The sequence below is a fragment of the Colius striatus genome, chromosome W (genome assembly GCF_028858725.1).
Source record: "Colius striatus isolate bColStr4 chromosome W, bColStr4.1.hap1, whole genome shotgun sequence".
In the NCBI taxonomy this organism is placed as follows: Eukaryota; Metazoa; Chordata; class Aves; order Coliiformes; family Coliidae; genus Colius; species Colius striatus.
In genome coordinates, this window is record NC_084789.1 from 22,131,270 (window position 1) to 22,151,546 (window position 20,277).

A 20,277-nucleotide genomic window follows, 5' to 3' on the forward strand; every position below is an offset into this window, starting at 1 on the left:
TCCGGCGAGGCGAGAGGGGAAGCCTGGAAGGAGGCTGGGAGTGCGCCCCGGGGGAGGGGGGGGAGACGGTGCATGCAGTATCGCCAGATCCCGCGGCCCCCCGCCCCCGCGCTCTTCCGCCGCCAAAGCAAAGTGTCCGCGGCGGCGGGACCGGGGAGCGGGAAGCGGCTTCCGGCGCGGGGCGATCTTGCATATCGTTAGTCATAAATATTTATTAATCGAAACGAAACAGAACAGAAACACGAAAGCACTTCTGGTGTCAGGCAGGCAAGTCCCCTTTGCTACAACGGTTTGTGGCTTCTTTCTCTTTTTTTTTTTTGGTTGTTTTTTTGTTTTCTTTTTTTCCCGGCTTTTTTTTTTTTTTTCAAAATTTGTTTGTTTGTTTTAGGGTTTTGTGGGTTTCTTTTTTCGTTTTGAAAACATTTATCAGAAATCCTCCTCCTCCTCCTCCCTGGTCTCTAAAAATGCTGGTTTCTCGAAGGTGGCGCGGGCAAGTTCCAAAAAAAGGAAAAAGAACAGAAATCGCGTGTTCTCTCTCGCTGTGCGGCGTCTCCTGACCGAGGAGATACAGTGAATCGGGGCGAAGACCCACGATGGGGGAGAATTGGCCCCGCCAGCCTCCCCGGCCCCCGCTTGCATAGCTGCGGGCTGCCCGACTGCGGCCAGCTCGGGAAAACCGCGACGGCTCCGCGGGGCGGGGCATTTCATTTTTTTTCTTTTTTTTTCTTTTTTTCTTTTTTTTCTTTTTTTTCTTTAAATTTTCTTATTTTGTTTGTTTGTTCGTTTTCTGTTTCAAGTCTTTAAAACAGGTAAAAAACCGTCCTGACACAGGCGCTGCGAGAGGAGGCTGTCGGGGGGCGGGAGCGGGGCCGGGACCCCCCCCAAAGCAAAGTGCATCCCGGAGCGTCCGCCGGGCGGGCCCGCTTGCATAGATAGAAACGTGGGATCCTCCCTTCGCCTCGTTATTGCTTCGGAAAGGTTCGCTCCTCTCACTCCCACGGGCCGGGGCGGCGGGGGTCCGATGTCGGGGGGGGTGAGTGGGATGGGGACGGCGGTGGAGGGGAGAAACAGCTCAAAATCGGTGTGGGGAGAGGAAGGAAAAAAAAAATAAAACGAAGTGAAAAGGAAAGGAGGCGGCTCGAGCCAGTGGGACGAGCGGCTCACTCCTCAGGGATAATGATAATAATAATTATTATTATTAATAGTAATAATGTATTAAATAAAACTAATAACAACAATAATAAAAACTATTATAAATTATTATTTAAATTATAATAATCATTTAAGGGGAAAGGGAAATACTCCCAAAAAAGCACTTTGACCCCACGGGGTGCAGAGACCCGCCACCGGAGACGAGTCCCCATATTGCACCAAAACTCGTGGCAGAATCCCTGGGACCGGTCCGCGGGACAGCCGCGGGTGTCCCCCGTGTGCCCCGCCACCACCTCCAGGGATGGGGCGGCTGGGAGGGGAGTGGGCTCGGGGCATGGGGGGGTTAGGTGTAGAGATGGGGGGTCAGTCAGTTGTGGAAGAAGGTATTGAGCTCCTCGTACATGGGGCCCCGCTCGTGCGGGAGGTGCATGTCATAGGGGAAGATGTTCTCGGAGTGGACCCCCCCGCGCATCCCCGCCGAACCGAAGACCAGGTTGTGGGCGGCGGGCCGGGAACCGGGCAGCGCCGAGTAGTGCATAGAGTAGTGATAGCTTTTCTCGTGGTCGGGGGAAGAAGAGTCCTGCTTGAGGGAGAAGTTACCATTGATGCAGAGCGGGGGACTGAGCCCACCGTCGTACTCCGAGCTGTTGTAGTCGGGGGACGCGTTGCCGTAGAGGCTCTCGTAGGCGGCGGCGCAGTAGCTGTGTGTCCTCAGCCCGTGGGAACCGGGACCGGCGGCGGGCGGGCACTGCGCCGCGGCCAGCCGCGAGCAGGGGTAGGAGTAGGGGTGGACGGCGAAGGAGGCGTTGGGGCCGTGGAAACGGCCTCCCTCCTGACCCTGCTCCGTCAGGAAATTGCGGGAATTGAGCTGCAAGCAACCGGCCACCAGATTGGTGGTGGGCTGGGAGAGCCCCTTGCACAGAGTCTGCACGTAGGAGACCAGGTCGGGCCGTTTGCCCGAACGTAGGATCTCGGAAAGAGCCCAGATGTAGTTCTTGGCCAAACGAAGGGTCTCGATTTTAGAGAGCTTTTGGGTTTTGGAATAGCAGGGAACCACCTTCCGAAGGTTGTCCAGGGCCGCGTTCAGGTCGTGCATTCGATTCCGCTCCCGGGCGTTCGCCTTCTGCCGCCGCAGCTTGGAGCGCTCCAGCCGCGCCTTGGTCATCTTACGCTTCTTGGGGCCGCGTTTCTTGGGCCGCTCGCCCTCCGCCTCCTCCAAACCTTCCTCCTCCTCCTCTTCCTCCTCCTCCTCTTCGTCCCCGCCTAACTCCCCTTCCTCCTTGCTCTCCCCAAGAGAACCCTCGTGCGGTTCCTCGGGGAGGGAGCAGCCCTTCCCCACCCGCGCCTCCTTCTCGCTGCGGGCATCCTCCTCGCAGTCCTCGGCCCAACCGGCGAATTTCGGGACTTCGGGGACCAGGCTGGGCTCGCTGAAAAGTCGCGTCAACATGGTGGCTGCAGCGGGGGGCAAAGAGCCAGGCGTTACCGGTAGTCTCGCCGTCCCCCCTCCTTCCGCGCCTTCCTCGCCTCCTCCACCACCCCGCGCTCTCCGGGAGCGGCTCCGTGGAACCGAGACAGGCGAAAACGAATTGGGTGTGGGGACGCCCGCTGCCACCGCCCACCTCAGCCATCCAACCCCGGGGACACCGGATCTCCCTTTGGGCGCAGCAACGACTCCCGTGCCCCGATATCCACCCTCCTCGCCGGGGCTCCCGGCGGCCGCCGCCCGCGTCCCGCTCCCCGGACCCGGCGCCCGCCGCGGTGGCGTCCCCCCGGCCCAGTCGGTGCTCTCCCCACCCCCGGTGCCCCACGGGCCGGGCCCGGTGCCGCCGGCCACTCTTTGACGCCTCGAACTTTTCCTCGCCGCGGGCGCGGAGCGGCCCTCTCCACGGCTCAGTCACCACCGTCCCGGGGCCGGCGCGTCAAGGCGCGGCCGCCGCCTTTACCCCCCAGCCGGCCCCATACGCTCTCCGGCCCGGTCAGCCCCGCCCGGGGGCCCCTCGCCCCGGGGCTCCTCCCGGCCACCGGAGCGTGGCCCGTAAAATGCGGCGGCATCAAACGGCGACGCGGCGGGAGCAGCCGCGGCCAGTCCCCCCCCCCCATCCCCGGGGTCAGCGCGGAAGTGTCGAGCAGCGACACTGCCGGGGTCGCCTCCGGGACCGGTGGGCGCGGCGGGGTCGGAGCTGGGGAGCCAGGGGAGGACGCCCGGGGCGGAGGCCACGTGCGCAGCGGGGAAGTGGGGACGTGGCCCTGCCGGACCTGGGACCCGGGAGTGGCGGCGCGGCGGCTCCGTGCCGATTTCGTTGATGCCGCTGGGCCACCACTGCCCACTCCGTCCCGCCGGGATCGCACCGCCCCGGACGCGCCCAGCCGCGAGGAGGGGGCCTGGGAGGGGAGCGAGGAGGAGAGGGGGTCGAAGCCCCAACAATCCTCTCACCTCGGGGAGGGGAGAGTGCTTCGGGGGTGGGATGGGGCGAACCCCCATCGACGGGGTCGGCGGGGAGCAGGAGAAGCGAGGGCCGAGGGAGAATGAAAGATGGGGGGAAAAAAAGATGTGGAGGAGAAACACAATCAACATGGAAGTTGCCTTTTCTCCATGCAAGTTTCCTCGCTGCCCTCCCAGCCCTCCACTTCTTACACAACTCACCTTTGGGCGGACCGGAGGAATTCTTATTTCATTGTTCCCAGCATCTTCTGGTACTGGGACGCGGCTCCTTGAGGTGCTCCAGCCTCCTGCAGTCCTCTATCCAAAAGGAGGCGAGAGTGGCATCTCTACCCAGCAAAGGGGGTACCAGCTCTGCTGCCAGTGCCATATGGTTGGCACGTCATGCGCGAGAGCTATCACATGAGAGCTAATGATTGACATGCGCTTGCATTCAGGGAGATTTGTCTCTCTGGGGAAGGAGGACTCGCCATCTGTCACTCTGTTCTCAAAAAAAAAAACCCCTCTTCCAAATCTCCATCTCTGCCTACACGCCGCAAAATGGGACCCGGGCGAGATGCAGGCGATGGCGGGGCCATGCTGAACAATGGATCCAGCGGGAGGGTGGCAGGGGAGATCAACCATCCTGTCTGGGCCAAGCGTGTTTGGGGTGGCGGATAGGCACCAGGGCGAGGCGGGAGATGCTACAGGGACCCTCACTGGGAGCTGGCATCTGCGGTTGGCCGCAAAATAGACTCACCTGGGTCCATCCCCACCCTCAGCCACTAGCGGAACAGGGATGGCTGTGGTGCCGAGGGCTTGGCATGGGCTGCAGGCTGTGGCTAGGCAGGGACTGAGGGGGAGGTGGTGGTGGTGGCAGTGCCCAGTTTGGTCACACTGGCATGGACAGGGGACTGCAGGTGTGGGTATGGGCAGGGCTGGTGACTGCAGGGCTGTGGGTCCCACACAGGTGGCATATGGCTCCTCTGGCTTCCTGCTGCCCCATGGCCCCCACTGACACCCTCCTCAGCCATAGAGCTGTGCCAGCCTCAACTGCAGAGCCTGGTGTGCATAGACACAGCCAATCCTTGGCACACACACCCTACACGCACATACAGGCATGCACACACATGTGCACACTCATGCCCTCCCCTGTGCACACAGGGCCGAAGCCCTCTGTGGATGACAGTCTCATGGTGGCGGAGGTCTGGCCATGCCATGGCACAGCCAGTGAGGCCTTTGTGTGATGGCACCTCCTCACCTGCTGTGGCCCTGTGCAGAGGCATCATCACCTGCCTGGCAGAGGCATTATCACCCCCTGGCCTCCAAATCTGTCCCCACCAAAGTGTGTGTGGAAAAAAATTGCTGCAGCCCTTTCCCTTGTGCTTGAAACTGGTGGCAGGCAGCAGCAAGGCCAGGGAGGTCATCACAGGGGTGTTGTGCTCCTGAGAGCTGGATCTCGACCCCCTGGCTACAGCCGTTGGGACTGAGCCGTGGGACATTCCCAGGATATCCTCTGTCCCCACAAGCCTGATAGGGCCGGGACCTGCCCAGCACATGCTGGCCATAGATCACAGGCAAAGGCAATGTGGCCACGGTGTGGGCACGGCTGGGACGTGGTGGCAGTGATGGCTGGGGGCTGGCCATGCCCAGCTGTCAGGTCTGTGCCAGTGGTGTTGGTGTCGCCTAACTCCCCCAGTGCAGGTGCCAGGGCTGGCATGTGATAGAGGGGCCTCCACTGGCAGCAAGCATCCCCCCCCCCTACACTCCTGCTGCTGAACCCTCCAACTGTCACTCATGGCTGCAGTTGAGCAGATGGCACCTGGGCTGGGGACGGCCCCCAGGGATGGCTGCAGGGCTCACCCCAGCCCTTGCTGGTGCTGGTGTCATGCTAGGGCACCAATTCCTGGGCAGCCCTCCTGGCACAGCGCAGGCCTTCCCTGCAGCACTGTTCAGCTCCTTCTGTTGCTGCCATCTTCATTTAGCAGGTGGGTGCTGAGTGAGCATCACCATGCCCTCGGAGCCCACCCTTGCCTGGTGACCATGGTGCATCAGTGCTGCCTGTTCCTGCCAGCTCTGGGTAAGTTCCCACTCTGCTGTTCTCAGTCCCCAAATCAGGGTATCCCCCAACCCTTGGCAGGTTACACGGCCCAGCTCCAGCCTGACTGCACCCCTGACATCTGGGCAGAAAAACCAGCGGTGCCCCAGTTCCTGACATCATGCGGGAGGTGCAGGGACACCAGGGCTGCCTGAGGCTGAGGAGATGCCACAGCTAGGCTGGCTGGTGTGGGGACAGGGATGGGGACAGGAGGTAGCCACAAGCCCCTGGCCTGGTGCATCCATTCCAGCTTAATTAGCAGCCGGCGAGCGGCGAGGGTGGGCGCCGGTGTGAGACTCACCAGCATGCACAGCGCTTGGAGGGAGAAGAAAGTGGAGACATGAAACGAGGACTGGAGATGAAAGGGGAGCAGGGAGATGAAAACCCAAACGGCTGCATTGTGCTGGGGCAGGGCAGGCATAGCCGACCTGTGCCGGGACAGGGCCTGTGGTGCAGGCAGGAGGGATGCTGGTGCCAGTCCTGGTGCCGTCCCCTCTGCCGCAGCTGATGATGGTACAGAGCAGAGGCACCCTGGTCTCTGGGTGCCTTTGGAGTTGGAGGGTTCATCTGAGGTGGTGAGTGGGGCTTCCAGCATCATGGCACGGGGGCTGGAGGAGCAGGATCTGGCCTCAGGGGAGATGGCGTGACCCTGGGCAGTAGGAGGAAGTGAGTTTGATGTGAATTCAGGACTAGGCACAGCTGGAGGGGGGGGGGGGGGCGGGGCAGGGGAACAGAGGCAGGGCTGGGTGCTGGTTCTTTGGGTGCAGGGCTGGGTCAGCAGGTTCCTCCGTCCCCAGCAGGTCGGGGTTGAGGCAGCTGGGCCCGACCTCATCTCTGGTCCCCATCCTGCTGCTGGTCCTTGCGTGCAGGGACCAGTTTTCCCAGCACTGCCACCTCCACTCCCTGGCCACCCCAGCCATGTCCCCTGGGATCTTGCTGCCCAGTGGGTGCCACAGTGCATTTGGCTGGTGCATTTGGCTGGTGCTTTCCTCCTCCAAAATCCATCTTTCATGCCCCTTCCCCTCTGTCTAACAGGAGATGATGGATAGGGATGAGGACCCTGTCTGGAATAGTGGCCACTGCATCGCAGAGGTGGGTGCCCAGGGCACATGTGGCATCCGGAGGGACATGACAGGGGCACAGAACTGGGTCGGCGCTGGCAGAGCCGGGGATGAGAGCTGGGTGCTGGATGGTGTGGGGACCCGGCTGGGAGCCAGCTGGGCCCGAGGTGGCTCCCGGGAGCCTTGTGTGGGAAGAGTTTGCCATGGCTCAACCGACTGCCGCATCCCCAGCGTGGGGCTGGTGCGTGGCATTGCAGCCTCCTGCCTCCGCCCGGCCGCACCGTCCCTCCCTGGCATGGGACAGGGATACTCGAACTGTCCCCCTCCCCCGTGCCACCTTTGTGGGGTCGAACCACGCAGGGCCCGTGCGGAGGAGCCGGCGGCGGTGTCTCCCCGCGAGTGGCGGCAGGGGGAGGCGGGGGCCGCGCTGCCAGATGGAGCCGGCTGCAATATTTCTGGGAGGTGAAGGCTGGGGAGAGATGGATGCGCAACGCGCGGCGGAGCCACCGCCGGGAATGTCAGCCGAGGGGAAGAGAGCAGCGGGAGCGCAGCCCATCTCTGGCCCCGTCCCCACTGCCTGCGGGGATGGAGCGGCCGTGGGGCGGGTCCCCGGGGTAGCATCCGCTTATGGGACCCGTCCCCGGGCATCTCCCGGGGTGAGTCATCGGGTGAGCAGGGCCCCATCTGCGTGGGACTCGGGGGGACAGGGATGGGGATGTGGATGTGTCCCTAAAGGTCCCTGCAATGAGGAATGCGAGGTCATGGGTGGGTTGAAGAGCCTGGGGGGAGGAAGTTGATGGTGGAGAGAAACTGAGGCACGGAGGGAGGGAGGAAAGGGGCGGTCCTGACGCAGCTTGAATGGGGGGAGCTTTATCAAAGCCCCTCTTCTTTTGCTGGAGGATGGGTAGATGTTGTGCCAGCCTCAAGACTCAGGTGCCAGTGCCAAGCAAAGCCCCCAGATTGCAGCCGTGGGGCAAGCAGACACTCTTCTTGTGCCCCCCAACCTGTGCTCCCCCTGTCCACTACTGCTTGCAGACTGGGGGCTTAGCAAGTGGATTTTAAGCCCCATTTAGGCAAACAATGCCCTGGGAATTGGCCAGTGGGAAACTGATGGAGCTGCAGTGGCATGTGGGCAGCTGAAGATGAGTGGTCCCTGGGTGGTCCCAGGGGACTTGTGTCCCCCTCCTCGTGCTCCTCCATCACTCCACAGTCACTGGGTTCATCCCTGTCGGGGTCAAATGCTTTTTGGGGACAGTGGAGTGGGTGGGACGGGGGCCCAAGCCCAGGATGCATGGCTGGAGGGGACTGCCATTCCTGCCAGTGAGGTAAGAAGGCTGCTCTGGTGAGGCCACAATGGGCTATGACATCACAACCACTGGCTTTTGATGTCACAAGGCCCCAGGAGTGGACGGGAAATCTCCCATGGTCACAGTATCCCTCCCTATGGCTGCCCTAGCTGGGTCGGGGGGGCATGGGGGGGCGGCATGCAGCGTGGTGGTGCCACCAGCACAGGCACGGTGCAGATGAAGGAGTGCTGTTGGCACTGGCCCCCAGCCCTCCCATGGCAGATGGCGGCCACTTGGGCTCATTTCAGTGGGATCTGGTGGGGGGGATGTGGGATGTTGGGGCTGCCTGAAGCCAGATCTTCTTCCATCACCTCCCCACTGCCCCTCTTGCCTGCACCCTTCAGCGTTGATGTCCCCAAAGCTGGGGGAAGGCAGCCAGTGTCTCTCCCAGATATGTACCGAGTGGTGTCAGGCCTCAGCAGGGAAGGTGGGCACAGGAGTCATGGGTGAGAGGGGACCAGGATGGCACCAGGGCTGGATTTGGGGCTGGAGGGGACAGATCTCTGACCTGTGAGAGACTTGAGTACCTGGCTCTCAAAGGCTGATTCAGCCTGTTGCAGGGCTTGGCTGTCCTTGCCAGCTTCATCAGGCTGGGGGGACTACCAGCATCAGGCACCCTTAGGCCCTCGCTCTCATCCTGGGGTGCTCTGAGGGGAGGTCTCATCCTTGGGGACTTTGGGGACCCTCAGACTGGGGAGCAGCATCCCCACCCCAACACCCAGAACCATGGAGGGGTTGGGGGAATCCAGCAGGGAGTGGATTTGGGGTGGATGGGGGAGTCTCCGTGGTGACAGGGTGCTGATGACGACAGTCGCCATGGTGAGGCTGCATAGCCTGGCCCGTTGCCATGGTGATGCGCCTGGCACAGCGAGTCGTCATGGAGATGGTCAAGAGAGGGATGGCTGGCTGGCTGGCTGGCTGGCTGGATGGATGGATGGAGCAGCCCCCATGGTTGAGGCCTAGGGCCAGGTTAGGCCTTTTGCTAGGGGTATGTGGGGGTCCCTGGGGGGAGGGATGAGCTCCCTGAAACTCCCACGCGTAGAGCCTGGTGCCCTCCTAGCGTCGAGTGGGATCAGTGCCGCTGCTTGCCTGATGCTGCCACCCGGATTCATTTGCACGAGGCTTTTCCACTCCAGTTCACACTACCATCTGACAAGCCCAACTTCTCATTTTCAGAGTAATCACTCCACTGCACTAATTGCACATGCAAATATGCAAATTCATATTAATTAATTACTATACTAATTAGTTCTGTGGTATTTGTGAGTAATAAATCATTTGGAGGGGAGCGGGAAGCTGGAGACCTGGCCCATTTACACTTCGCATAAAATTTTAATAGGAGCTCTGGCTGATCCAGGGCAGCTTCAGCTTAAAGGCACAGAGCTGCCGTGCCATGATCTGGCCACGCTGCCCAGCTCAGGAGGCACTGGCCTCCCTGGCCCTGGGGTCTGGGAGAGGGTGAAGGGAAAGAGAAATAGGGAGGGAAAAGGGAAGAAGGGAATGGAATAGAATCAAATCACTTTGATTGGAAAAGCCCTTTAAGCTTATGGAGTCCACTCCTTGCCCTCACAGTGCCCAGCCCATCACTAACCCATGGCCCTCAGCACCTCAGCTCCACGGCTTTGCAATAGCTCCAGGGATGGGGACTCCCCCACCTCCCTGGGCAGCCTGGGACAGGGGCTGACAACCCTCTCAGGGAAACAGTTCTGCCTCAGCTCCAATCTAAACCTCCCCTGGGGCAACTTGAGCCCATTTCCTCTTGTCCTGTCACTAGTTACCAGGGAGCAGAGACCAACCCTCACCTCACCACAGCCTCCTGTCAGGGAGTTGCAGAGTGCTCATATGTCCCCTCAGCCTCTTCCCCAGGCTGAACACTCCCATTCCCTCAGCTGCTCCCAATCAGACTTGTGCTCCAGCCCCTTCCCCAGCTCCATTGCCTGTCTCTGGACACACTCCAGCCCCTCAGTGTAGATTTTGTAGTGAGAGGCCCAGAAGTGGAGAAGAAAATGGCTGTGGGGAGGAGGGGCAGGAGTGGCATGATGGTTCTATGCCCGGTGGCTACAGTAGCTTCAGCGATCTCCTCCTGGAGAAACTGAGGCATGTGCTGCCATTAAGCAGGATCTTGACCAGCTTGAGAGTTGGGCAGAGAGGAACTTCATGAGGTTCAACAAGAACAAGTGCAGATTCCTGCATCTGGGTAGGAACAACCCCATGCACCAGTACAGGCTGGGGGTTGACCTGCTGGAGAGCAGCTCTGCAAAGAGAGAGACCTGGGAGTGCTCATTGATAATAAACTAATCTTGAGGGAGCAATGTGCCCTTGTGGCCAAGAAGGCCAATGGCATCCTGGGATGCATCAAGAAGAGTGTGGCCAGTAGGTCAAGGGAGGTTCTGCTCCCCCTCTACTCTGCCCTGGTGAGGCCTCATTTGGTGTCCTGTGTCCAGTTCCGGGCTCCTCAACTCAAGAGGGATAGGGAACTTCTGGAGAGAGTCCAGCACAGAGTCACCAATATGATCAGGGGACTCTTCCTTATGAGGAAAGGCTGCAGGGAGAGAGCCCCAAAGATGGGGTACACCCAGGGCACTCTGATTTGCGGCTGCTCCAGATCCTACTGGCCCACATCACCCCAGTGAGCACGCCAGCCCCACACAACCGCTCCCTGCCACCACCTTTGGGGATTTGTCATAAGCACAGATTAATTAAGCAGCAATAAACACAAAACCATGCATTATTGATGAATAAGGGTGAGTTCAGGTTGATGCAAACGCAATTAAATATAAACCTGAAGTTGCCCGTTGTTAACGGACAAATTATACCCCTATCATGACATGTTGGGGCACATGGCTGGGAAGGTGCTCTGGCCCCATGGAGAGGGGATGTGGGGAGGTGTGGGAGTGGGGTCCCCCCACCTGGTCCTGCTCTCCAGGGCCCTCTCTGTCTGCATCCATCCCAGCTGGGTGAGGAGGATGTTCCACAGCAGCACCCCCAGGAGGGGGCTTCTGTCGGGAGGGACACACACAAAGGGGTTGGGCACAAGCACATGCATCTGGTATGCTCTTGGACATATGCACATACACACACAGAGTCCTGTGCATACTCCTGGCACATCCGTGCAAGCAACCCCCCCACCCCCCCCATACACACACACATATGGATGAACACACATTCCTATCCCTGCAGACACATACAGAGCCCTGGCACATGCACATGCTCAGCCCTGACATACACATGCATACACACACAAAGTCCTAGCACATATACACACATCCATGGCACATATGCACAAACACACCTGTGCACACACATGTATGCACACACATGCACAGTCCTGGCACACACACATTCCTGGGCACCCATGCACAGCCCTGGCACATGCACACACATCCATGGCACATATATACATTAATGCACAGACATGCACTTACACACATGCACACATGGATGTACACACCTGCAGAGCCCTGGCACATACATGCACCCCGCCCCCCCTGCACCCTGGTTCCCCCTACAGCAGCACCCCCTCCAATTCTCCCCTTGGCATGGCAGACCCCCATGTCTCCACCTCTCCTACCCATGCACACTCCCACATCCCCATTGCCAGATGGCATGGCTGTGCCATCCTCCCCATGAGCACTAGGGTCTCCCCAACAAACTCCATCCCTTTGGGCAGCCACACCCCCTGGGGCCTCCACTGTCACTGGGACCAGTGACAATGACACTGTGGGATCACTAGGAGGGCAGGTGAGCCCAGCCAACTGCACATGCCCACTCCCCCATGCCCCTCACCCAGGCGGGGGCTGGCAGCTGGTAGCTATTTATTAACCAGTTATGGTTAAATTGGTTTATAAATTAACAAATGTTTTAACTTTACTTTTTCTTCTGGAAATGGAGACAGCAAACTGGGCTGTGCTGGTATCCAGGCCCCCTCCCAGGGAGGATCTCAGTGATTGGGGAAGGTCAGAGCAGGGCTCCAGGATGGGCTTTTGGGTCCCTGAAGTCACAGGTCCCTGAGGAAGGGGGCTTAAGCCATGGAGGGCCTGTGATATAGGTGAGTAAACACCACATCCATCACTGATGTCCCCCCAAGAAGAGGAGACACATCCTTGCCCCTGGCTGCCTCCCCCGATCTCACTGCTGTGTCTCCTCCCTCCCCAGAACCTCTGGGCTTGTACCTCCCCTATATCCCCCCCTGTATCCCCCCCCAAGGTTTTCATCCTCCCTGGGACAGACAGACCCCGTATGCACATCCCCACTCCCAAGCACAAGGACCCTCACCTCAAGTTGTTGTCCCCCCTATGGGTGCTGGGTGGGATGCCCACCCCAGGGGGTGATGTCCCAGGACCCCTCAGTGCCCCCAGCCCCGGTGGCAGCCCCCACTCCCCCCCCCCCAGCTGGATGTGGGCACAAGGCTTGGTGTGGGCCAGAGGTCAGGGACTGCCAACTGGGATGGCTCTGGTCACCCTGTGCCAAGCTCTTAAGCCTATGCTCAGGCCTGAGCTCGCCATGCAGCTGTGCCAACCTGAGGGTGGCTGTGCCAGCCCGGCCTTGCCAGCATCGGGCACCACCATGACAGCATCGTGATCAAAATGGATGGTATCAGCTGGCAGCATGCTGCAGCACCGACGGACACCACCAGGCTGGCAAGGGCACCAAGGCTGGACACAGCCCCCTGCCCACCCCACTCCTCCTCATCCTGCCAGGACACCAGCATTCCTGGTGCATTCCTGGGGGTGAGGGGGGGGAGTCAAAGCCCCCCCACCCTGTCCCACTGGAGATGTGGGGACATGTCCTCTCCTCATCCTGGGGTTGAAGCCCCCAGGGATATGGGAGTTGCATCCCCCTTGTGCTGGGGATGTGGGGTTGTAGCCCTCTCCCCCCCCCTCCCCCGGCCGTGGTGGGCTTATGGGCTTGCAGCCCCCCGAAGTCCTGCCATTGCTTCAGTTTCCACACGGCACCCTCCCCAGCCACCATGCCGCAGTGCTGCCCAGAACAATGCTACTGCCAGTGGGGATGCCACTATGAGGTGGCACGTCCCCAGCTCTCCTCATGCAGCCCTATTTGGGGAGGGGGCCGACCCCAGGTCACTCTTCCTTCTCCTCTGCAGCACCCCAGGTTTGTCGCTGGATGGGGGGTGCTCCCAGCAGGGAAGGGGTTAAGGTCCCCGAGCGCCACCCCCCTGCCTCCCGCCGCCCCCTCGGGCTCCCACGTGCGTTCCCACACATGTTCTCACTTCCACACCTCCTCTGCGCCCAGGGGAGCATCGTCCGCCTCCGCTGCAGCTCCGGGTTGGGGGGGTTACCTGAGTCCCGGGGTGCGTTAGGGCTCGGGGTGCACAGCTCCGGGGGAGCGGCGGGGGGGGGGGGAGAGAAGACACCGTGGCGGGGGGGAAGAGGCGTGGAGGTGGACAGCCAGAGTGAGGGGCACTGGAGGGGTCCCGGTACCCACAGCCCCCCTCCCCTGCTGAGCCCCTCCCCCTCCATGGCCCAGCCCCCCCACCTTTGTGAGCGGACGTCCTACTGTCCTCTTGTCCCCGCCATGCCCCGTCCTCACGATGCCCTGTCCCCATGGCACCCCGTCCCCACCGTGCTCCCTCCCTGGTGTCCCCCTGTCCCCACGATGCCTCGTCCTCAGTGTGCCCCATCCCCAAGACACTTCATCCCTGATGTACTCTATCCCCATGATGAACCATTTTCATGGCACCCTGTCCCCTTGGCACCCTATCCCCAGTGTGTCTTGTCCCCAGGGTGCTCTGTCCTCACAATGACCCATCCCCATGGCATCCCAGCCCCACGATGCCCATCTCTGTGGTACCTCATCCCCACAGCACCCCATCCTCATGGCACTCTGTCCCCATAATGCCCCATTCCTGTGGCACCTCCTCTCCACAATGCCCTGTCCCCACGGCATCCCATCCCCATGATGCCCCATCTCCACAACACCCTGTCCCAACGACACCCCGTCCCCATGATTCCCTGTCTCCCCATGCACTCTCCCTCCACCTCGATGCCCCAGCCCCATGGCCCCTCCGTGCCCACTCCCTTGGCCTCGCTGGTGCCCACTGCCAGGGGGCGAAGAGCTGAGCACTGCTTTCCCCAACCTACTACTTTTGCTCTCTCTGCAGGAGGATTCACTGCTGTGCAGAGCTGCAGCCCCCACCACATGGCACAGCATGGCACAGCACGGCATGCCATGGCCATGACACAAACACTGGTGCCTCTGCACCTGCATGCCATGGAGAGTGCCAGCGCATGCCCATGGTGCCAGGATAGGACTGACCCAGTGAGGAGCAGAGCCATGCATGGCACACATGAGCCTGGAGCTGCATGGCAGAGATGGGGCTCGGGCACTGTGTCCCCTTCCTGGCACAGTGCGGTACCCCCTGCACTGAGCTGCGTGGGTGCCAGTGCGGGCGGTGCGTGCCGTTCACAAGGGGCTGTGGGTGCTGCTGTTACTGCAGTGCAGGGAGGGGAGGGGGGACGGGCCACCCCCTCACACGGTGCCTTCACAGGCAGGGGAACAAAAAAGGCAGTGGGAAGGAGCCTGAACCTGTTGCCATAACAACTTGGGATGGGGACAGGGATGATGCTCAGAGCCTGACATGGGCACCCTGACATAGGCAACCTGGCACAGGACCAGCTTGGCCATGGAGTCATCAAGGGACCCTGTGTCCCCCCACAGCTCAGCCCTTAGTCCCTTCCACAGGCACATGGGCTCTGTGGGTACCCAGCCCTGGGCTGTCCTCACCTGGGGTGGGCACTGCTGTGTGGATTGTACTGTGCCACAGGGCCAAGCTTGGCTGCCCAGAGCCTGGTTTTGCCACGCAGAGCTGAGCTTTGCCATGTTTTGCTGTGCAGAGCCAAGCTCTGCCGCGTTGTGCCACACAGGGCTGGGTGGTCAGGAGGCTGGTCCATGGCATGGTGCCACTCGGGTAAATATTTTGCTGGAGCGGTGGCTGCTGGCCCGCGGCCACTCGCAACCGTTGGAGCACCAGGAGATCCGGGGGTCAGAATCAGCTCCTGACTCCCCTTTCCTCTTTCCTCAGAGGCAGCTTCCTCAGCCCCAGCTCCCCGTGACACCATCCCAGTCCCCTGGCAGGACACCCCATGAGGGGACGAGTGCCACCTCACTGTCCTCCTGCATGGGGATGCCCCCTCATCTGTGCCCCTCTGATGGGGCTGTGAGAGGTGCCCTTCGACAATCAGGTGCTGGCTGGCACATGCAGTGCCTGGGGGGGGAGAGCCCCTGTTTTCCTGGGGAAAACTTCAGGTTTGCTGGAATTTTCCACCAGGAAAATCACCGAGGACAGGGGCATAGGGCACAGCACTGGGCAAGGGCACAGTCCCCTTCTTCTGGCACACCCCAGTGTCACCAGGGTTATGACTGGTGGTGGCAGGAGATCCCTGGCACATGAATGTTGGGGTATTTTAGGGGTCTCATGTCTCCCTTGGCCATATTCCCCCGGGGCTCCTGTTCCTGCTGGAGCATGGTCTCTGTCTCATGTGGCACAGGGCAGCTGAGGAGGATTTTCCCCTTTGCCCATCCAAGGGGAGTGGGGAGAGTGGCTGGTGCCCCTCACACACCAGTGGTTCTGTGGCGAAACTGAGGCACGAGGGATGAGGACTCACATGGAATCACCTGTTCCCACCCTCATCCCATCCCAACTGGCCACCACATTCAGGGGACATCCTCCTTGGCAAGGAAGGGGTTAAGCTCCCCCACCTCCCCGAGTTGGCTGAACCCCCTCAGGGGCTCCCCAAGGGCTCATTACCTAGGCCTCAGCCCCCCTACCCGGTGTGTGTATGTGTGTGTGTGGGGGGGATGAATAATTCAGCGCCTGGTAGGAGACATGTCCTCCCTCCCTCTCCTTCCTCCTCCTCCTTGCCGGCTCTGCCTTCTCCACCTCCTGCCGCTCTCAGTTCTCACTGTACCCAGTCCCGGGTGCTACTGAACTCTGCTCGGCACCAGTGACAGAGGAGATCTCCCCTCCTACCCATCCCCCCCTTCAAGCCTTCCAGCTCTGTGACGGTCAAGGCCATGGACCCCAAGGACCACAAGAAGATCCAGTTCTCAGTGCCAGCCCCTCCCAGTCAGCTGGACCCCCGTGCCGTCGAGATGGTGAGGGTGGGAATCAGGGTACAGGATCGCTTTGGGGGAACCTTCATCACCCCAAGGTCACCAGCAGCACTCAGCGCTGCTGGTGACCTCAGGGTGATGAGGGACCCCTAGTGTAACTTGAGGGGGGGTACAGGAGAGCCCCAAAGTGTTGGTGGGAGAGGGATGGGGCCAGATGGGATGGGGCTGGTGGGACAGGAGGGATGGAAGTGAGACAAAGGGGATCAGAAGGGACAGAGCACAGGATGGGAGGGACGGAGGGGACAGGATGGGATGGGTGGGAGACAGGGAGAGATGAGAGAGCTCTGAGGTCCATGTGTGAGCTGTCAATCCACAGAGGAGAGTTGTGCAGGGGGACAGGGATGAGATAGAGGGGACAGGATAAGGACAGGGATGTGACAGGAGGGAAGAGATGGGACAAAGGGGACAGGATCCAACCAGTTGTGCCTGGCTCAAGGGAATGTCCCCAGGACACACAGGACCCAGAACCTCCATGGAGGGGCCAGACAGGAACTGGGGCTCTCGTGGAGCTGGGAGGGACCTGGGATGCTGGGAGGATGGGGCCATGGCAATGCTGGTGGGACTCCCGTCCTATCCCAAGCTAGGTGCCCACATCCCCTCTTCCCCACTGGTGGCCCTGGGCTGGGTGCTCCCCTCCCCATGCCGGGCGGGTGCATGGCCTCGCACACTCCCTGCCTACTCACATGCATCCATGCACTCACACGCACACAGGCATTTGCATGGGGCCTCAGTGCTGGGACACAGGGCAAGGGACAGGGGAGCTTGGGTGTCCCCGAGTGGTGACACCCCACTGACACCCAGATCCGTCGGCGGAGGCCCACACCAGCCATGCTGTTCCAGCTCTCTGAGCACTCCTCCCCAGGTGAGTGGGACAGAGAGCAGCACCAGCCGGGGGTGGGACACAGGGCAGGGATAGATGTGGTGGTGGAGAACATCTGGTCCAGAGACAGGAGGTGGTGGCAGGGATGGGACATGGTGTCACTGAGAAGATGAGGTGGCAGGGAGGGGATGCAGTGTCATGTACTATATGAGATGTCCTCAATGGGATGTGGTAGCAGGAAGGGGACATGGTGGTGAGTAGGGGATGTGGTGGCAGGGAGGGGATGTGGTGTCATGTATGGTATGGGATGTCCATGATGAGTGGTGGTGGTGGGGATGGGACATGGTGGCAGTGACAGGGAGGGGATGTGGTGGGGGAGAGGGGACCTGGTGGTGGGACAGGGCATGGTGCCACCTATGGTATGGGCTATACAGAATGGGATGTTGTGTCAGAGAGGGAACAGGGTGTCACACATGGAAGGGGTTAGCAAGGACAGGCCATGGTGGTGGGACAGGAGACAGCGGCAGGTCCCTGGCAGGCAGGGTAACCCCCTGGAGCAGGATTTCAGGGGTGGGCAGGGACCTGCCTGGTTCCCTTGGGTGCCAGCAGCCTCCCTCTTGCTCACCCCTCTCTCCCCGGCGCTGCCAATCCAGAGGATGAGTCTCTGCCCTACCAGGTGAGTGAGTGCCAGGACCTCCATGGCAGCCTTGCTGTCCCATCCCGCGGCTCCCAGGGCACCAGGGGTGTTATTGGAACTCAGCCCCAGCACCTGCTGCCCTGGTCTGGCCTGGCCAGGCCTCAGTGCTTATCACTTCGCTGCCTGGCACTGGCACCATGAGGACAGGCACACAGAGCCAAACCGCCTCATGACCATCATGGGGACACCATGGGGTCCCCAACACCTGATCCCTGTGGTGGGGTCCTTGTCTGGGGGGAGGGGTCAGCCCTGGGTCCCCATTGCAGGACTCTCATCGCAGCATCCTCATTCTGGGGTCCCCATCATGAGACCCTCCATTCCCCCCCCTCCCGGCACAGCACCCAGGCTGCCCTGGGGCTGCAGTGACCCTCAGGGCTGTGGTGACCCTCAGTGTGGGGTGGGGATACTGGAATCCCCTCTCCGATGCCACTCCCTCCTGTAGCAATCCTCCGTCGAGGGCTGCCTGCTAAAACCAAAGAGGACCAACCCGTGTGCCTACACACCACCCTCGCTCAAAGGTACCGGGGAAACTGAGGCACGGGGGCTTAGCAGGGTGGGTTGGGGGGCACCCAGGTATGCCAGACCCCCACGCCTGGCTCCATGGGGAGATCCCAGTGCTTGCAGTGCCCGGAGAAGGGTTCTGAGGCCAGCATCTCCCCAGCGGTACAGCGCATCGTGCAGTCCCACCTGGAGAGTGGCCTGGCTGGGAGTGACAGCTCTGATGGGGAGCCTGACGATGGGGAGCATGAGCTGGCCCGCGCCTGCGACCCCGACAGTGGCCTCGAGACTGGTGAGGGGGATGGGGCTGCAAGAGCTTGGGGAGGGCTGGGGACATCGGGAGAGGGATGCTGCAGCCCAGATGATGTGGGGCAGGGATGTGGGGATGGGACTGTTGGAATTCAGGGGACGTGGGGACAGGGATGCTGCAGCATGGGGGACATGGGGAGATGGGGATAGGGATGCTGGAGCCCAGGGGATGCAAGGACGTGTGGATGGGACTGATGGCACCTAGGGGACATGGGGACAGGATTGCTGGAGTCTGAGGACACAGGGAGATGGGGATGCCAGAGTCCAGGGACATGGGGACAGGGATGCTAGAACCCAGGGGATATGGAGACAGGGAGATGCCAAGCCCAGAAGACATGGGGACACGGGGACAGGGATGCTGGAGCCCAGAGGATGCGGGGATATGGGGATGGGACCGATGGAGCTCAAGGTACATGAGGACAGGATTGCTGAAGCCTGGAGACACAAGGAAATGGGAATGGGGCTGCTGGAGCCCAGGGATGCAGAGATGGGCGTCACTGCCCCCTGTAGCACTCGGGGACAGGGTGGGTGCCCCGGGAGAACAGACAGGCTGGCTCCTACCGGTGCTGCCTACTAGCCCCGGGCTGGGCAGAGCCCTCGGGGGCCACCACGTCCCCCCGCCGGGCAGTGTTCCCGTCCCCCATCGCGCCCGCGCTGACGCCAGCCGGACCCCTGGCCGCTCGGCTGACGTGGCGGCTGCCGGCTCCGGCGGTGCCCCGGTGCCACGCGTGCCTTCCTCTGCCCTCGGCTCATCGCTGCCTGCCCGCGAAGCCCCGGGGAGCCAGGCCAGAGCCGAGCGGAGCTACTTCCCCGTCGGCCTCAAAGCGCACAAGCGGAAAGGTAACGGGATGGTAGGACGGGGGGGAGGGGGAATGAGAGGACACGGCTGTCCACCCGCCCGCCGCAGGCCCCTCGCCCCAGGGAGGGTGCTGGGGCTCAGAGTCCAGTGCCCCCACGCTGCCCGGGTCAGGACGCAGGCGGATGTGGGAGTCTCGGAGCTGGGGGTGCCCAGAGGCCACCGGGCTGGTTGCCCGCAGGGGGACAGAAGGTTTCCTTCGCCGGCGGCATAGACGAGCGCGGGGAAGATCTCAAATCGCTGACTGTGTCCGAGATCCCCGAGGACTCCGAAGGAGCGGAGGAGGCGCAGCCCGAACGGGAGCAGGAGGACGGCGGCACCGGGGGTACGCGGGCTGCCATCCATCCCCTCTCGTCCCCACCACGGCTCCAGGGCCTGACCCCGACGCCTTTTCCCCCCCTCCCCAGAGCGGAGACACGTCGGCTTCGCGGAGGTGCTGTCGCGCCCCATCGGCACCGAGCGCCACTCGCCCACCTTCCCGTTGGGCACCAGTTAGCCACCACTGGCCCACCGGCCACCCCGGCTGCCCCCTCCCCGGCCCGCAGCAGCTTCGCCTGTGCCCCCCTCCTCGCCCACTGTCCGCTCTGCCTGCACTTCGCCCGCCGTGACAGGGGCCCCCCCCAGGGCCATGGCCACCCTCTCCCCAGTGCTGCGGGTGCCATCCCCGGTGCTGGGAACCTCATGGGAAGGGCCAGCGAGGACTCACGCTCCCCCCCCTCACTCCCCACGGCTGCCGGGGCAGGAGCCGGGAACGGGACTCACCCCCCAGCTCCTGCCCCCTCATCGAGCTGAGCACCCCGCCCGCAATAAACGGCTGTACAGAGGCTGCTGGAGACGGCTTGAAGGGATTGGGGCTGCAGCCAGCGGGGGGGACACACAGTCCTGACC

The 20,277-nt window shown here is 61.7% G+C and overlaps 2 protein-coding genes across 2 annotated transcripts; one reads left to right on the forward strand and one right to left on the reverse strand.

Annotated features, from left to right (window-relative positions):
* Positions 1-1,519: 1,519 nt before the first annotated feature.
* Positions 1,520-2,599, reverse strand: LOC133628555 (neurogenic differentiation factor 2-like). The gene has a single exon (XM_062016904.1). The coding sequence runs from the start codon at positions 2,597-2,599 to the stop codon at positions 1,520-1,522; it is 1,080 nt and encodes a 359-aa protein (XP_061872888.1).
* A 13,511-nt stretch (positions 2,600-16,110) lies between these two features.
* Positions 16,111-19,946, forward strand: LOC133628495 (protein phosphatase 1 regulatory subunit 1B-like). Its single transcript, XM_062016728.1, has 8 exons — positions 16,111-16,191; positions 17,011-17,071; positions 17,683-17,705; positions 18,169-18,244; positions 18,388-18,516; positions 19,305-19,373; positions 19,571-19,714; positions 19,797-19,946. Exons 1-8 carry the CDS (start codon positions 16,111-16,113, stop codon positions 19,883-19,885), a joined length of 672 nt encoding a protein of 223 aa, XP_061872712.1. The 3' UTR covers positions 19,886-19,946.
* The last annotated feature ends 331 nt before the right edge of the window (positions 19,947-20,277 follow it).